The 16,272-nt window shown below is 37.1% G+C and overlaps 1 protein-coding gene across 1 annotated transcript in view; it reads left to right on the forward strand.

The window, feature by feature from the left end:
* The window catches only part of LOC126252442 (sorting nexin-25), a 187,901-nt gene extending 172,852 nt beyond the window's left edge, over positions 1 to 15,049 (forward strand). Inside the window, exons 17-19 of the mRNA XM_049953335.1 lie at positions 11,257 to 11,400; positions 13,687 to 13,825; positions 14,798 to 15,049. Of these exons, the coding sequence (XP_049809292.1) occupies positions 11,257 to 11,400; positions 13,687 to 13,825; positions 14,798 to 14,851 (337 nt within the window). The 3' untranslated portion in view covers positions 14,852 to 15,049. The remainder of the gene's footprint in view (positions 1 to 11,256; positions 11,401 to 13,686; positions 13,826 to 14,797) is intronic.
* Positions 15,050 to 16,272: the final 1,223 nt, after the last annotated feature.

The raw sequence follows: 16,272 nt of genomic DNA on the forward strand, positions 1-16,272 counted from the left end.
TCTTTCCCTCTCCTTCCCTCTTTCCTGATGAGGCAACAGTTTGTTGCGAAAGCTTGAATTTTGTGTGTGTGTTTGTGTGTCTATCGACCTGCCAGCGCTTTCGTTCGGTAAGTCACATCATCTTATATATATATATATATATATATATATATATATATATATATATATATATATATATATATATATAAAAGAAAGATGATGAGACTTACCAAACAAAAGCGCTGGCAGGTCGATAGACACACAAACAAACACAAATATACACACAAAATTCAAGCTTTCGCAACAAACTGTTGCCTCATCAGGAAAGAGGGAAGGAGAGGGAAAGACGAAAGAATGTGGGTTTTAAGGGAGAGGGTAAGGAGTCATTCCAATCCCGGGAGCGGAAAGACTTACCTTAGGGGGAAAAAAGGGACAGGTATACACTCGCACACACACACATATCCATCCACACATACAGACACAAGCAGACATATTTAAAGACCTGTGGAATGTTTCCCTCTGTTATATATATATATATATATATATATATATATATATATATACAAAGATGATGTGACTTACCGAACGAAAGTGCTGGCAGGTCGATAGATACACAAACAAACACAAACACACACACAAAATTCAAGCTTTCGCAACAAACTGTTGCCTCATCAGGAAAGAAGGGAAGGAGAGGGAAAGACGAAAGGATGTGGGTTTTAAGGGAGAGGGTAAGGAGTCATTCCAATCCCGGGAGCGGAAAGACTTACCTTAGGGGGAAAAAAGGACAGGTGTACACTCGCACACACACACATATCCATCCACACATATACAGACACAAGCAGACATATTTAAAGTTTGGGCAGAGATGTCAGTCGAGGCGGAAGTGAAGAGGCAAAGATGATGTTGAATGACAGGTGAGGTATGAGTGACGGCAACTTGAAATTCGCGGAGATTGAGGCCTGGTGGATAACGGGAAGAGAGGATATATTGAAGAGCAAGTTCCCATCTCCGGAGTTCGGATAGGTTGGTGTTGGTGGGAAGTATCCAGATAACCCGGACGGTGTAACACTGTGCCAAGATGTGCTGGCCGTGCACCAAGGCATGTTTAGCCACAGGGTGATCCTCATTACCAACAAACACTGTCTGCCTGTGTCCATTCATGCGAATGGACAGTTTGTTGCTGGTCATTCCCACATAGAATGCATCACAGTGTAGGCAGGTCAGTTGGTAAATCACGTGGGTGCTTTCACACGTGGCTCTGCCTTTGATTGTGTACACCTTCCGGGTTACAGGACTGGAGTAGGTGGTGGTGGGAGGGTGCATGGGACAGGTTTTACACCGGGGGTGGTTACAAGGATAGGAGCCAGATGGTAGGGAAGGTGGTTTGGGGATTTCGTAGGGATGAACTAACAGCTTACGAAGGTTATGTGGACGGCGGAAAGACACTCTTGGTGGAGTGGGGAGGATTTCATGAAGGATGGATCTCATTTCAGGGCAGGATTTGAGGAAGTCGTATCCCTGCTGGAGAGCCACATTCAGAGTCTGGTCCAGTCCCGGAAAGTATCCTGTCACAAGTGGGGCACTTTTGAGGTTCTTCTGTGGGGGATTCTGGGTTCGAGGGGATGAGGAAGTGGAATGTTTCCTTGAGGGAAACATTCCACGTGGGAAAAATGTATCTAAAAACAAAGATGATGTGACTTACCGAACGAAAGCGCTGGCAGGTCGATAGACACACAAACAAACACACACACAAAATTCAAGCTTTCGCAACAAACTGTTGCCTCATCAGGAAAGAGGGAAGGAGAGGGAAAGACGAAAGGATGTGGGTTTTAAGGGAGAGTGTAAGGAGTCATTCCAATCCCGGGAGTGGAAAGACTTACCTTAGGGGGAAAAAAGGACGGGTATACACTCGCACACACACACATATCCATCCGCACATACACAGACACAAGCAGTCATATTTAAAGAGCCATATATATATATATATATATATATATATATATATATATATATATATATATATATATAATTTTACCTTACATCATCAATGCATTGAATATTGTGCATTTCAACACATTCCTGTCTGCACAGTGACTGCTGCAGTCCCCAGATATAAACTTTTTTGACTTCTCTATGTGGGTCCTGCTTATAAGATGGAGGGACTGTCTGTTTCAGAAAGACTGTCATTGAGTTTAAAACCATTAATGTCAATTTTGGAACCAGATTCATCAAGCAGCCTCAGGACTTCTTCACCAGTCAAACTGTCCCTCATTTTAGGACCAACTTTTGTGATCAAGACAGCTATGGAAGCACACAACAACAACCAATGTGCAGGAACTGATCACACCTGTGCTATGTTTTTCAAATATGTTGCACTTTGTGGAAGGAGGAACATCCATTTAGCAGCTCTCCAAAATACCAAAAGAGTGAACAGTGGACTTCAAGCGATCACTGCTCAGAAATAATGCATCGTGAAGTAAAAATCAGGAAAGCCATGCTCAGAAATTCTTCAAGTGTTGACTGTTAGGGAAATCACAACGTGCCCATAATTTCTTCGGACAGTGACCAGAGTGTGGTAAATATCTTTCCTATATCTATACCAGTTGTATCTGAGAAATAATTTTCACACACACACACACACACTAATATATGTTTATATTTTAAAGTTCCTAATCTCAGGAACTACACTAGGGATTTTGATAAGGTTTCCACAAATAGTTAGCCAGATTGACAAGGAAGGTTTGTGTATATAATTAATGATGAGTAAATTGGCTCAACTAATATGAATTAACGTTCCCATCACTGTGAAAATGAAGCCACTGCTATCTGTCACTGAGTACTAGCTGAACATCCATATGTATTATTGATGTGTGGCAGTGGGTGCTTCATACCGGTGTTATATGGCAGAGGGTGTTTCGTGCCCATGTGTGGTAGAGGGTGCTTTGTACAAATGCTGTGGGGCAGAGGGTGCTTCTTACCAATTAAATGGCTGAAGGTGCTTCGTGGAATGTAGTTTGTGCTGAGCTGGCACTGGAGTGGCTATAGCTCCTGCCAGACTTTGTTGCAGTTGTACGTACCACATGTATTGATGCTGAAGTCGGGCATTTGGCAAGTGGCCATAGCTAACACCAAAGTGACACTGCAGTCAGGCATGCTGGATGGTGTGATAGCTTGCAGCTCATATCATCGCCCCAAAATGTCACACCAAATGTCAAATATGGAACAGGTAACATTTGTGCCTCCTGAGAACTTTGCGAGAGTGCACTGATTAAATCATTTAAGTTATATGGAAGAGATGATCAGTTATGTAATGATGTTTACTGAAATTTAATCATAACTCTACGCAGTGACCCATAATTAAAATTACCGCTGTACCATACAAGGCGATAGGGCTGGTGTCATATCCGTACCTGCTGCCTTACTCCTCTTTGCCATATAACAAAACTGATTTTTGAAAATAAACGTTTTGAGATGCAAATTCTGCAGTGACAGGCTTGAAAAAGACAGTTTGACAAATAAAGTATCTACATAAGGGGGGAAAAGTGAACTATTTTGCAGTGATTGTTCTTGCTCTATTAATTTTGAGATGAAAGATTTTGAGGCAGTGCTTAACCACTCACTTTCAACAAAATGTAAGTGTAACTTTTATATTAAATGTGGACTGCAGAAGTTATATTTAGAGCTCTCGGATAAAATGCAACTTTCAAGTTTGGTAGGTGTGCGAACAGTATAGGTATTAAGTACCAACAATTGTTCAATCACTACTGAATTGATCAATTACTGTATGAATTCATCAGACGATATTTGTTATGTTTTTTTGTTTTAAATGATGATCCCTGGCAGTGTTCCTGAACATTTTTACTTTCATCTAAGAAAATGAGATACCCAATAACTGATGAACTGGCACTGTATTGGTGGGAACATTTGTTAAAGGAAGCATCTTCATCATATTAAACATCATGTTTCAATGAAACTACCATTGTTAAAGATAAAAAAGAATTACAAACAATCTTTACGTTTTGGTCAGAGAGTAGGTATTGAATAACAGTGGGTCATCTAAGAACTTTCTTTACCAGCAAAGCAGATAGTGAAACATTACATCGGAAATTATGTGAAGTATTTTCTGAAGGCAACTTGTCCACAAATAATGTTGTATGCTGGGATCAGATGGACCTAATGTCAATAAAAAATGTTTAGGTTTTTAGATAGTGATGTCTGGGGGACCCAAGGCAGATAATTTATAAACATTGGAACTTCCAACATTTGTACAATGCATAATACCTGTGTAAAGCCTTGGGGTATTTATGTGAAGAAGCATCAGAATTTCTGGCCAATATGTACAGTTATTTTTATAGTTTGCTGGGGAGAATTTGAAGGAATTAAGTCTAACATTTCACGTCACAAGTTTTGAGGCATACAACCACAAGGTGGCTTACTTTAGGACCTTCAGCCAATGGGATTTTGTAACAGTGGGATGGTAGTCAATATTATTTTCTTAAGCATATACTAAAAAAAATATATAATAATAATAATAATAATAATAATAATAATAATCTGCTGCTCTTCAGTTCAAATCTTGCAATCCCACTTGACTGCCTTAGACAAACTGTCAATGAAAGTGGAACTTCATTTCATTATTTCAGTTGCAGAACTGTTCACTAACTTCACATAGTGTTTTCTAAACTGAACACCTTTGATTCAGATGTTGCATACAGACTTAGAAAATTTATTTCAAACCTTTTTGGCTCATATTTTGAGTGTTTCCACTTTGAGAAAAATTGAGAGTATTTTTCAAGTTCTTCATAATGAACACTACATTGGATAATCTACTTCCTTTGAAATGACTAGCTGTTAGAAGACAGGTAATCAAAGAGCATAGTAAACTGGAAGAATGTGATAAGTTGTGGTTTCTAAAGAATGCCCAAAAACATTACATTGCAGCTTGTAACCATGTAATGAAAAAGATGGGCTTATCAAGTGTACCACTGAAAATTTTTGAGTTTATAGATGCCAGAAAAAGAATGAAGAGCAGAAGCTGCAGCCGCATAAGGTTGCAAAAATGATGCCATTCAATGTGTGGCAAGATTACTTATTAGACGAGTGGAAGGCTCTACAGTTTGGAAAAGATGACACAGCTTTATATAACAACGGTATTGACAGTTACTGACAGCAGTACTTCTCAGAGACTCATCACCCATAGAGTGAAAGTATCCAAATGTTTCAAAACAATTTTAAAGGCAGCAAAATTGTCCCTGGGTATGCTTGAATCATGAAAGTAGAAGAAACAGTGAAAGAAAGAAAGGTGGGAACCATCCACATAAATCTTGAGAAAAGAAAATCTAGTATTGTTACTTCAATTTTAGAGTTCTGTGCCTCAGTCTGTAAAAATGGAATCCTTATAGGATCATTTTGTTGTCCATCTGTCTGTCTGTCTGACTATTAAGAACCCTTTTTCTCAGGAACAAATAGACTTATCAAGTTCAAATTTATATCATGAATCAAGGTCTATGGTTGCTTGGTGATTTAAAGATTTTAAGCTTCTAAGTTAGTACAATCAAAAGATACAGCCAATTATGTCACATATTTTGAGGCTCAAAAACTCTCTCATCAAAACCTATAGCATGCTTCCTATTGACCATAATGAAATTTGTTAGGAAGCAAGATTTCACAGAGCAGGTAAAGGGAAAGATCCAAAATTTTTTGTTTGTAATTATATAACACACAAAAAAGATTGCTTTTGTCATTTGTTATCTGATTTCCAGTGTGAAATTGAAACATTCTTGAAAGTCTTGGAATCCATAGGATTGAAATCTTGTCAGTATCAATGTTGATAACAGGCAAAGAAAATCTAGTATTGTTACTTCAATTTTAGAGTTCTGTGCCTCAGTCTGTAAAAATGGAATCCTTATAGGATCATTTTGTTGTCCATCTGTCTGTCTGTATGACTATTAAGAACCCTTTTTCTCAGGAACAAATAGACTTATCAAGTTCAAATTTATATCATGAATCAAGGTCTATGGTTGCTTGGTGATTTAAAGATTTTAAGCTTCTAAGTTAGTACAATCAAAAGATACAGCCATTTATGTCACATATTTTGAGGCTCAAAAACTCTCATCAAAACCTATAGCATGCTTCCTATTGACCTAGAATCATGAAATTTGTTAGGAAGCAAGGTTTCACAGAGCAGGTAAAGGGAAAGATCCAAAATTTTTTGTTTGTAATTATATAACACACAAAAAAGATTGCTTTTGTCATTTGTTATCTGATTTCCAGTGTGAAATTGAAACATTCTTGAAAGTCTTGGAATCCATAGGATTGAAATCTTGTCAGTATCAATGTTGATAACAGGCAAAAATCATCAATATGCTTGATTCCTAAAATGATTAAACAGTCTCTATACATAACTAAGTTTGTATGGAACCCTCAGTGTGAGTCCTTGCATCTGCACAGTTTTATTTGCTACCTGTCTCAAGAAGTAGTAATCCAGATATATTTTGTTAATCTTTTTCAAGTTTTGAAGTATAGAATGTCATTTGTTGTAAAAATGTCATGTAGATTTTCTATGTGAATTAAGATTACCAATTTTCGAATTACCAAACCCTAATTACCAATGTACCTGCATATATTAACAAATTTGTATGAAGGGAAAAAAAGGCCATACCCATCTAGGATAATAAAAGGGAAATTTTCTTTGGTGTTATCTGGCCTTCTGCATAGAGGATTATCAAAAACTGAAAGAATTCATTTGTGTCGTATCTATTAATGAAGTAACCACCTTTTCAAATATTTTTTCACCTTTTTCCCAAGTACAACCGTGGCTCCTCATCCTGTATATGCCACAGTATACCATTAATAACATCACTCTGGAACCTTAGACTGTCATAACATGGCATGAATAATTAGCCCGAGAATACATTAATGAGCGCAGCCACCCAATGACGATGACAGATTCTTAACCATCTGCTAAACCAAATGCGCATGTCGAGCAACAATCAACATTACTCTCAAATGCTGGAATAGCTGAACCATCTGTGTCAGCAACAATATGACACATACTCTGCAGTGACACCAATCAAGAAGATTATAAAAAGTTTCACAAGATGTAACTAGCAAATATTCTAACATGGGTGGTACAGGATCCTCACACATCCCTGGACCTCAGAAATTTGACAACATGAACTTTCAGGAGGAATTAATCAAAAGGGAAGGGTACCAATAAGTATGAGGTACATTCAAATGAAACCTGGTCAGTGTGTCTACCTTTGCCTTACAAGTAAGGTGTCACCATGTAACTGCGGGTATGGTGGCGCCATCTGTAGTAGAGAGACTGACTCGTGCATACCATATGATGTTGCATAGCACCAGTGTGGTTTCACGCCGAAGAGAATGTGGTCTCACAAGTTATCGTCCACTACTGAACATGCAGGCTAGTAAGTAGGAACAACGAGGAGTGATTCAATTTTTTGGCAGCGGAAGGGAGTTGGAGGCCGTGAAATGTGTCAAAGGATGAAGACTGTGTCCGGTGAGTACAGTCTGAGTCATTCAAGTGGTGCAGAATGGTGCAAATGATTCCTTGATGAGCATGAGTCACTGGAAGACGATGCTCGTCCTGGGCAGGCTCATCGTGTCATCACACCAGAAATGGTTGCAGAAGTGAGTGCTTTAGTCTTGGACAGCCGCAGAATCACTATGGACGAGATCCATCAGTCACTGGGTATTAGCGTGGGCAGTGGACAACAAAGTCGAATCCAGGCCTGGATCCGACAGCAGCCTACTAGCTTCATCAAGGATGGAATAGACTGGCTAGTGTCGGCAAAGGGATAAATGTGCCAGCAGTTTTAGCAACTACTTTTGAGTATGTGTACTGTGTATAACTACATTTTTGAGCTAGTAAAATCATTACTGTTACTTTACACTATTAACCGGGTTTCATTTGAATGCTCCTTAGAGGAAAGAAGCCATAGCCAAATATTACAGGATGCTAAATTAACAGCTAAATTGATTATATACTTATTACAAATGTCACTACATGAAAACATGACATCAAAGGACATGTACAAAATGGTATCTCTGAAAAATCTCCAAAATGTGATGTCGAAGGAAATGTAAGTTGAGAAATGACAAAAAATACAATTATGTACAGAATTTGTTCATCATCTAGAACTGCAGTAATTAATATGAAGTTAATTATTAATTAATAGGAATGTTTTAGTAGAAATGTTGCAAACTGTCTCTTCACAAAAACAAATGTTTTATTAAACTTGTAAGAAATGTTATTTATGTGATGTAATTAACAAAACGAGTAAGAGATGTATCTGAAATTAACCCTTTGTCTACTAACTGCAACGTAGCTTAGAATTTTCTTTTGTGCAATTTGATTTTTAATGTCTTTCAGAGAAGGAGGTAATAATCTTTAAATCAGCATGATCATCTTTCTTTAAACAGAATTCATTACATTTAGAAAATTATATCCTCGGAGAAGTACAGTTTATTATCAAAGTCATGTAGCAAAACCAATCATGCCATGCATGAAAAGCACACACCAGATTCATTATCTTTCATAATTAATTACATAAAGGTTAACAGTTAGTCAGGTTAGAAATGAAGAAAGAAAATTATTAAGAGTCAGAGATAAATTTGTGCCACACATGTTACATAAGTAAATGTATGTTTGCACATAAATACCTCAACATTTTGTATATCTAGATGTAAACATATTTAATCTTGGGTTATTTAATTTGAAACGCTCACTTCACTTGTGAGTAATCTGCTTTGTAAAAACCCTACCCGGCAAGTAATTCATCACATGTAATTGAAGGCTTGTGGTATTGCCATTCCTCATATTTATCTGTTGATAAACAACCTGCTTTCATGTTTCTCGCAGAGGGTCGATATGGTGCATCTTGCTCTGCACAATGCTGATTGGAAGTACTGCTTGGCAGAAGAACACAAACTCCTTGGATCATGTAAAGTGATGTCAAGTTTCTCCCACATGCCACCTTTTTGCATAGGCATTGACATAGCATTATGCATTGGCATTGCCTGAGCAGAAAGAAGACAAATGGCAGAATCAGTCCAAAAGTGAAACTGCCTTTGCCCATGCTGTCGAACATGTAAATAATCACATGCAAAAAATAATTTGAAACAGTGCAACAACTCACTTATGAAAATGAATTTCTACACAAGTTTTAAAAGACGTCATGAGTTGTTATCACTCAACAGTAAGCGTGAAGTTTCTTCCTCTTCCTTTTCAAGTCAGTATTTCTGCAACTAGCATACAGTCCTACTCTTTCTCTTCTTTTCACTGTTTTTTGATCTACTGTTCAACCTGAATTTCTCCTCCACAATTGTTGCTGATTTCCAATCATGATCCTTGGCTTTCTCATTGTAGCTTAGTAAATTATGTATGTTGTTCTGCTGGTCCATGGGTAAATACTCACTTGAGAATGCAGTGTTGATCTCTGCAGATACCATAACATTTTCCATGCCAAATTGTCCTGCTATGTTGTCACCAACATACATTTGCAGTGCACAAATACCGATCTCATCTGCCTCATCAGGAATCTGTGAACATGAAATTTTAAATTGTCCATCAGTAGCAACATTGTCGATCATTACATTGGAGTAGCAGTTATCATCGTAGCTTTCTTGCATCACCAAATCAATATCCTCTTGTGTCAAATTTTGGTCAATGTCTGCATTGCACTTACATTTGGCCATGATAAATTGATCCCTCTCATTAATGTTACTGTACAGTGGAAATGAACTTGATATCAGAATTGTTTTATACACATGACCTTTGCGTATCAAGAATGGCATCATGAATGAAATTAATTGATACTGAACTTCAGCCACCTCATCTTCAGTATATTCACTGTGTTGTTTACAATCCTGAGTATGCTCACAACGTTCAGTTTTTGTCAGTCTTATAAGCTTTTTTTTCCAATCCATGGATAGCTCTTGTAAGTCACTGTGAATGTCTATTACTTTTTGATTTAACATTGTGTTTGAATCTGCTCTCAATTGCTGACTGAACTGCTGATTATCTGCTCTGTTTTTGATTATCTTCCTTCAAGAGTTGCTTAGTATCATATAGTTTTCTTTATTAAAATAATGGTCATTTGCCTTCAAATCTGCACTTAGTTTTCATAATAATTGCATTAATGCTGCCTCCCTTCGTACATTATCAAGATGATTGTTGTCAGTCACTGCAACTTGTGATCCAATGTCTAAGTACAAATTTCAACTTGCCTCCACAATTTGAATTATGTTAATTAGTCCCAATTCATTAATAAATCTATGTCAGTACAATGTTGTTTGAAAAATCAAGGTGGCACTGAGAATTCCAAATTTCCCCACTGTTAGTTGTGTGGCAATAGGGCTTTGGATCGAAGATGGTTAGAGGATGCGATGTCTTAGTCACCAGTCTCCATATACAAGTGTACTGTCAAGGCTGGTGTTTCATATCAATAGCTGCTGCTTCACTCCTTTATGTACTTCCTTTTTGATAACAATTATTAGTGGATCACACGCTATATGGTGTATTACCAAAGTTGTTATTAGTTTCAAAACAATTTTAACTACAGTCAGTTTTAGCAACATCCCATATGCCACAATACAACATTTAATCGCTTCACACTGAAACCTTAAGAGTTTCGAAACGTAGCATGTATAATTAGCCCAAGAATACATTAATGAACACAGCTACCAAACAACAATGACAGACTCTGACCACCTCACTATACAGTGCTACGGCATGCACATGCAAGAAGCACCAGTCACTAGATCAGAAAGTATTGGCAGTGGGTAAAGATTAAAATACCGTATATGGCTAAACTGGTGGTAGCTGCAGTAATATAACACATACTCTGTAGTGATAGTAATCAATAATCTCACAAAAAATTTTACAAGATAATAGCAAACATTATCACGTGGGAGGATGTGGCATCCTTACAGCCAGACAAGATGTCCAGCCATAGATACTTTGCTACCCTTGCAAAGCTGGGGTGGGTCTCTCTCTCTCTCTCTCTCTCTCTCTCTCTCTCTCTCTCTCTCTCTGTGTGTGTGTGTGTGTGTGTGTGTGTGTGTGTGTGTTTGTGGTTACTTAGTGCTACTGGACTTCTATTTTCTATTACTTTTTCACAACGTTATGTTGCAAGAATGATCTTTTAGGATTTGCATATCTTTTCATAGCTTTAAGAATTGTAACATGGTGTAGAAAAAGAAAAAAAAAGACAGTGGTGCAGTGGTTATCATAGAAATTGGCATTTGTTTCAGGCAGGTGTGTGAAACAGTGACATGGTTGTTTTCTGAATCAATGATTTATTACTACATTCAGATTATCAGTAAAGCATGGTGGCCTAATGACAAACTCATTGCTCCTTCTTCACCAAAAACAGAAGAGCAAAAACTGGAAACAAGGTAGGTGATCCCTGTTTCTCTGAATGAAGATTTGTCCAGATTTCTGCTAATAACATAATCCAAATTAGGCTAGTAGAAGAATTTGAAACAGATAATGAGTTTTGAAGTTTTTTTTTACATTGTTGAAGCCTATTAAGATTTGTGCTGAAGTTTTTTGATTACTGATTTGGTGTCTCGCAGCTTCATTTTATTCATTTAAATAAGAAACTCATGACTATAGAAAATGGTGCAAAATATTATTTGTATTGAATTGCTTTTCATTTTATTCTTGCTGACAGTGAAGCATAGTTGTTTTTTAAGTAATTGGTATTTATTTTTCTAATTCTCATAAGTCATGAATTTCAGTCTGAAGGAAAATTAAATCCCAACAAAGACATGAATAAACACAGTATTACCAAGCGAGGTGGTGCAGTGGTTAGCACACTGGACTCGCATTCGGGAGGACGACGGTTCCATCCCACATCCGGCCATCCTGATTTAGGTTTTCCGTGATTTCCCTAAATCACTTCAAGCAAATGCTGGGATGGTTCCTTTGAAAGGGCACGGCTGACTTCCTTCCCCATCCTTCCCTAATCTGATGAGACCGATGACCTCGCAGTTTGGTCTCTTTCCCCCCAAATCAACCCAACCTAAACACGTTATTAGATCAGAAACAGAAGAGATGTTCAGATAAAAAGACATGTGTTGCAGTTTAACCAATATGCATTTCTACAGTTATACCTAATCAGCTGGAAAGCCTCTCTTTAGGTAAGTGTTCTTAAAGAAAAGCACTGATGATTTTTTACAGCTGTAAGCAAGGTGGTCAGCAAATTGTGTTACATCTTGTATTGGTTTACAGTTGTTGCTTGCCATGTATCTGAACAGCTACGTAAAAGAGACCTTCCACCTGATCATGATGTAGCTGTTGAAACCCATGACATACTGTAATATTTTTGTTCAAATTAGCAGCCACAATAATCAAAATACAGTGTTGCAGGTCCTCCACTTGCGCCCAAAGGTGTATTGATAAGAAATATAACTGAATTAAAACTAACAGAAATAGTGCAAGCACTGGACAAGGTTGGTGTTGGGAAGGAAAGTGTCTCTGGCATTGCTGATTGAATCATCCTGACAGTCGCTTAAAATGATTTAGAGATACAAAAGAAAACGTTAGGATTGACATGTGTGATTTGAACTGAAGGCCCATAGAATAAGAGCTGTGTATGTCAAATACAATTACCCTTGAAATTCATTAGCCCATTGTATGTTGCGAGCAAACTAGTTGTATTAGACGGCATAGACTGCAAACTGTTAGAAAAATGATTGTTTTAGACTTTCCACAATTCAATTTTATAACTAGCTATTTGCATAACAATGTTATTGCAAGAGATGTACCATGGGATTTGAATGATGATGCATCTGGATCAGACAAAGCATTTTGTTATTTCTTTTTCATCTCAAATTTGATATTCTATTTTATGTATCATAAAAAGAGCCATTTGTTGTGGAGTAAAAAATAAAATTGTCTCTGTCATGGAAATGCAAGGGAATGCTGAAAAATAACGCCTCCGAATTTTTATTTAAAAAGGCTTAAAGCTTTATAAATACAACAAACTTTATTAACTTTTTACACCTTCGTTCTTCATGTCTACATATTTGCAGCCCTCTGCCACTAGAGGGCTTCAACTTGTAGCTTGTAACATGGCAGTGTGTAACAGTGTCAGTATGTGAAAAACAGCGGGCTGTAATCAAGTTTCAAGTTTGAAAAGTTTGTCCACACATGAAGCACCTCTCCTTCAGCATGACAATACCAGACAATACACAAGCACTGCAACATCCTGAACAATCTGACACCTTGGGTTCACTGTCATCAATCATCATTCATGCAGTTCCAACTTTGACCCATCCAATTCGCATCTGTTTCCAAAAGTTAAGTGATGCCTTTGAGGACTTTACTTTGATAGTGATTAAGCAGTGCAAGCAGAGGTGAGCTTGCAGCTCCATCAACAAAGTCAAACATTATGGATCATGGTATCAACAAACTGTCTCTTGTTGTGACAATGTGTTCATCACCATGGTGACTGTGTTGAGAAATAAATATGTAGGCTGGAAGAATAAAGGTATAAAGTTAGTTTTATTTAAATGTTTTAAGAGTTTTCACATAAAAAATTCAGAGGAAGTACTTTTCAGCATATCTTTATAATTTCTGCAGTGCCAGTCATAAAAAGCAATAAATGCAACACATCAAGTTGCTACATGTGGCAGCAATAGTGTGTGGTAACATACTTAACTATTTTCTTATGTTAGATCTGCAGCACGGGAGGAGCTCTTGAACAATATTCCAGATTTCCTTAGTACGTTAGTTGGGCAACAGTGTGCACAAAGAGGAATGTCAAGAGTTTTTGAAGCACTGCAGGACCAGCGGCTCAACAAAAAACTCTTTTACGTATGTAATCCTTTGTTTTCATATTTTTTCATTTACTTATCACTGTTCATATTTAATTCTCAATTCAGACAGTATTCTCCCATATATGGTAAAATTACATAATATATATGTAACAGAAATTTGGTAGGAATGAAACAAGATGATGAAAGGGCAGCAAGGAGAGACGAGAGACAAGAAATTATTGAATGATTAAGAAGACAGATCTCTTACTTTCATTTTTTATGTTAAGTATGAGCCATATTTGAAAAGAAAGAGCCATTAGCTTATATTTAAATATAGACAGCTGAACAAATTTGCACAGTTGAAGTGCCATCTATTTGTTTTTCCAGAGCCACAGAAGTTTATTGTTTTGATTCAGTAGTTGTTTTAACTGAGGATGAAAGCAGACAAAATTGGCTTCAAAAATCATTGTTCCCATGAGCTGTACATGCTGTAATGTGATTTTTGGTGTGAAAAAGATTTATAGGTGCTCTCATTCATTAGTTGTTGTGCCTAGTTTATGAACTTACAGTAATGAGTTAGACAATAGTGTTGAAGATGACAAATGTTCATGGTGAAGAGCAGAGTGTCAGGCCCCATATCCTAAACAAAAATGTCATGCAATGGACAGAAGAATACACTCTGCTAAACAATTGACAATCGCTGCTCTGGAAGATGAATTTATTCATTGTGGATGCACCACTATTTGCACAGTTGTTATGTAACAGATTTGATATTGCAAGTTGTGTACCAAAAATTTGTACATTATCTCTCTCTCTCTCTCTCTCTCTCTCTCTCTCTCTCTCTCTCTTTAACTAACTAACTATTGAAAATCTTGTTAGTGACATTAATATCAGCTTATTTTTGTGTCTGATTAGTACTTTTCTTTTTAGTCTGTGGCTCTTCTATAACAGCTAGTATTTTATGACCAAACCACCTAATTTATTTTATAAATTTTACTTTCTTGTAAAGTGAGTGTCATCTGTTTTTCAGGACATTTTTGAGGTTGTTGTGCATGAACTATGCCCAGAGTGGAAGCAACAGTAACATATGTGGAGCCCAAAAGAGAGATGAAGTTTTAAAACATTTTATTTACATTCCTATGTGCCATGACAGGGATTTTATGTGTATTTATGTCTAGATAGTGGAAAAGATATTTTTATTATACAAATAATTTATTGAACTATGCTGCCAAAGAACACTAGTGAGTGTTTTATGTACAATAAATTATTATTGTTACATTTATTGAATGTTAATATTATGTGTGTTTTCTTTGTTATTGAAAACTGTGAATGCTTATCCCAGTTATCAGCAGTTGTCATCATCACCATCCTCATCAGAAAAATGTGAGCCTACCTGTCTATCTTGTGACAACTGTTTAATGTATATTTACTTTAGAGAAAAGTGTAAATTGGAGAGGATCGTTTAGGTTAACAAATGTTAGGAAAAAGACAAGAGCAACAGTTCTTTGGACCTTTTTGCGGTTTGGTGTATTATTGTTTAGTTTTTTCCCCTCATTTGTTGAAGAGCTGTGCCTATCAGCTGCCAGGCACTGTGACAAAATTAGACTTTGTTATGCTGTATGGTGTATAGTGGACAAGTTTTCATTCAGTGACTTCTTCACTGTGTTTCAAAGATCCCAGCAAGGAGGAGAACCTTCAGGTATGTGAAACGAGCCAAGGTATATGTTAACACGAGACAGACATCATATAAATGCAATCTGTGTTCAATAAACAATGGCTATACTGCTTAATGCTGTTCACTTCTACGCCGTTTAAATTTATACAGGTTGTTTCTGTAAGAACATGCAAAAATTTAACAGATCATAGAGGATGCTCCATTGAACAGTTTGAGGTACCTTGGCTTGGAGAACCCAGCTTAAGGAGATAATAGGAGTAAAATCACATTACTGTGTACTTTTTTATTACATTAGTTACATTTAACTGTAAATACCACCATTGACACAATGAATGTTCCATGTGTACTGTATCTTACAAAATGTGCTGAAACGGGCGGCCCTCAACCTGATTCATCCTCCTCTTCAAAATCTGATGTGCGAGTGGTTCTCATGTTGCCAGATCCCTCGTATTTTCTTTCCAATGAATCAGTCTCCTGCATTCATTGCTGGGAGAAATAAACACTCGTTGTAATGGATGATGCCTGTTAGGAAATCGTTCCCTGTACAGCCTTTCATCACCAAGAGCATTGCAACGTACTTCCCCATACACAAGGTGTAGGTCAGTGAGTTCTGCGAAATTGTACTGGTACTGATGCAACATATTGTACTGTACATCTCTCAATAGCACTGAGTAATGAATGGGTCTGTTGTTGATTCATAGCATGTTCTGTAATGGGACATTGTAAATACGATACAGCAGAGCCACCTTATGGACAAGTAAAGTGTACAAAAATCAGGCTTGTCCTCCTTGTTTCCTTGCAGGAAATACTGATTGTGCATGTAAATAAAC

Source organism: Schistocerca nitens, chromosome 4, assembly GCF_023898315.1.
Source record: "Schistocerca nitens isolate TAMUIC-IGC-003100 chromosome 4, iqSchNite1.1, whole genome shotgun sequence".
In the NCBI taxonomy this organism is placed as follows: domain Eukaryota; kingdom Metazoa; phylum Arthropoda; class Insecta; order Orthoptera; family Acrididae; genus Schistocerca; species Schistocerca nitens.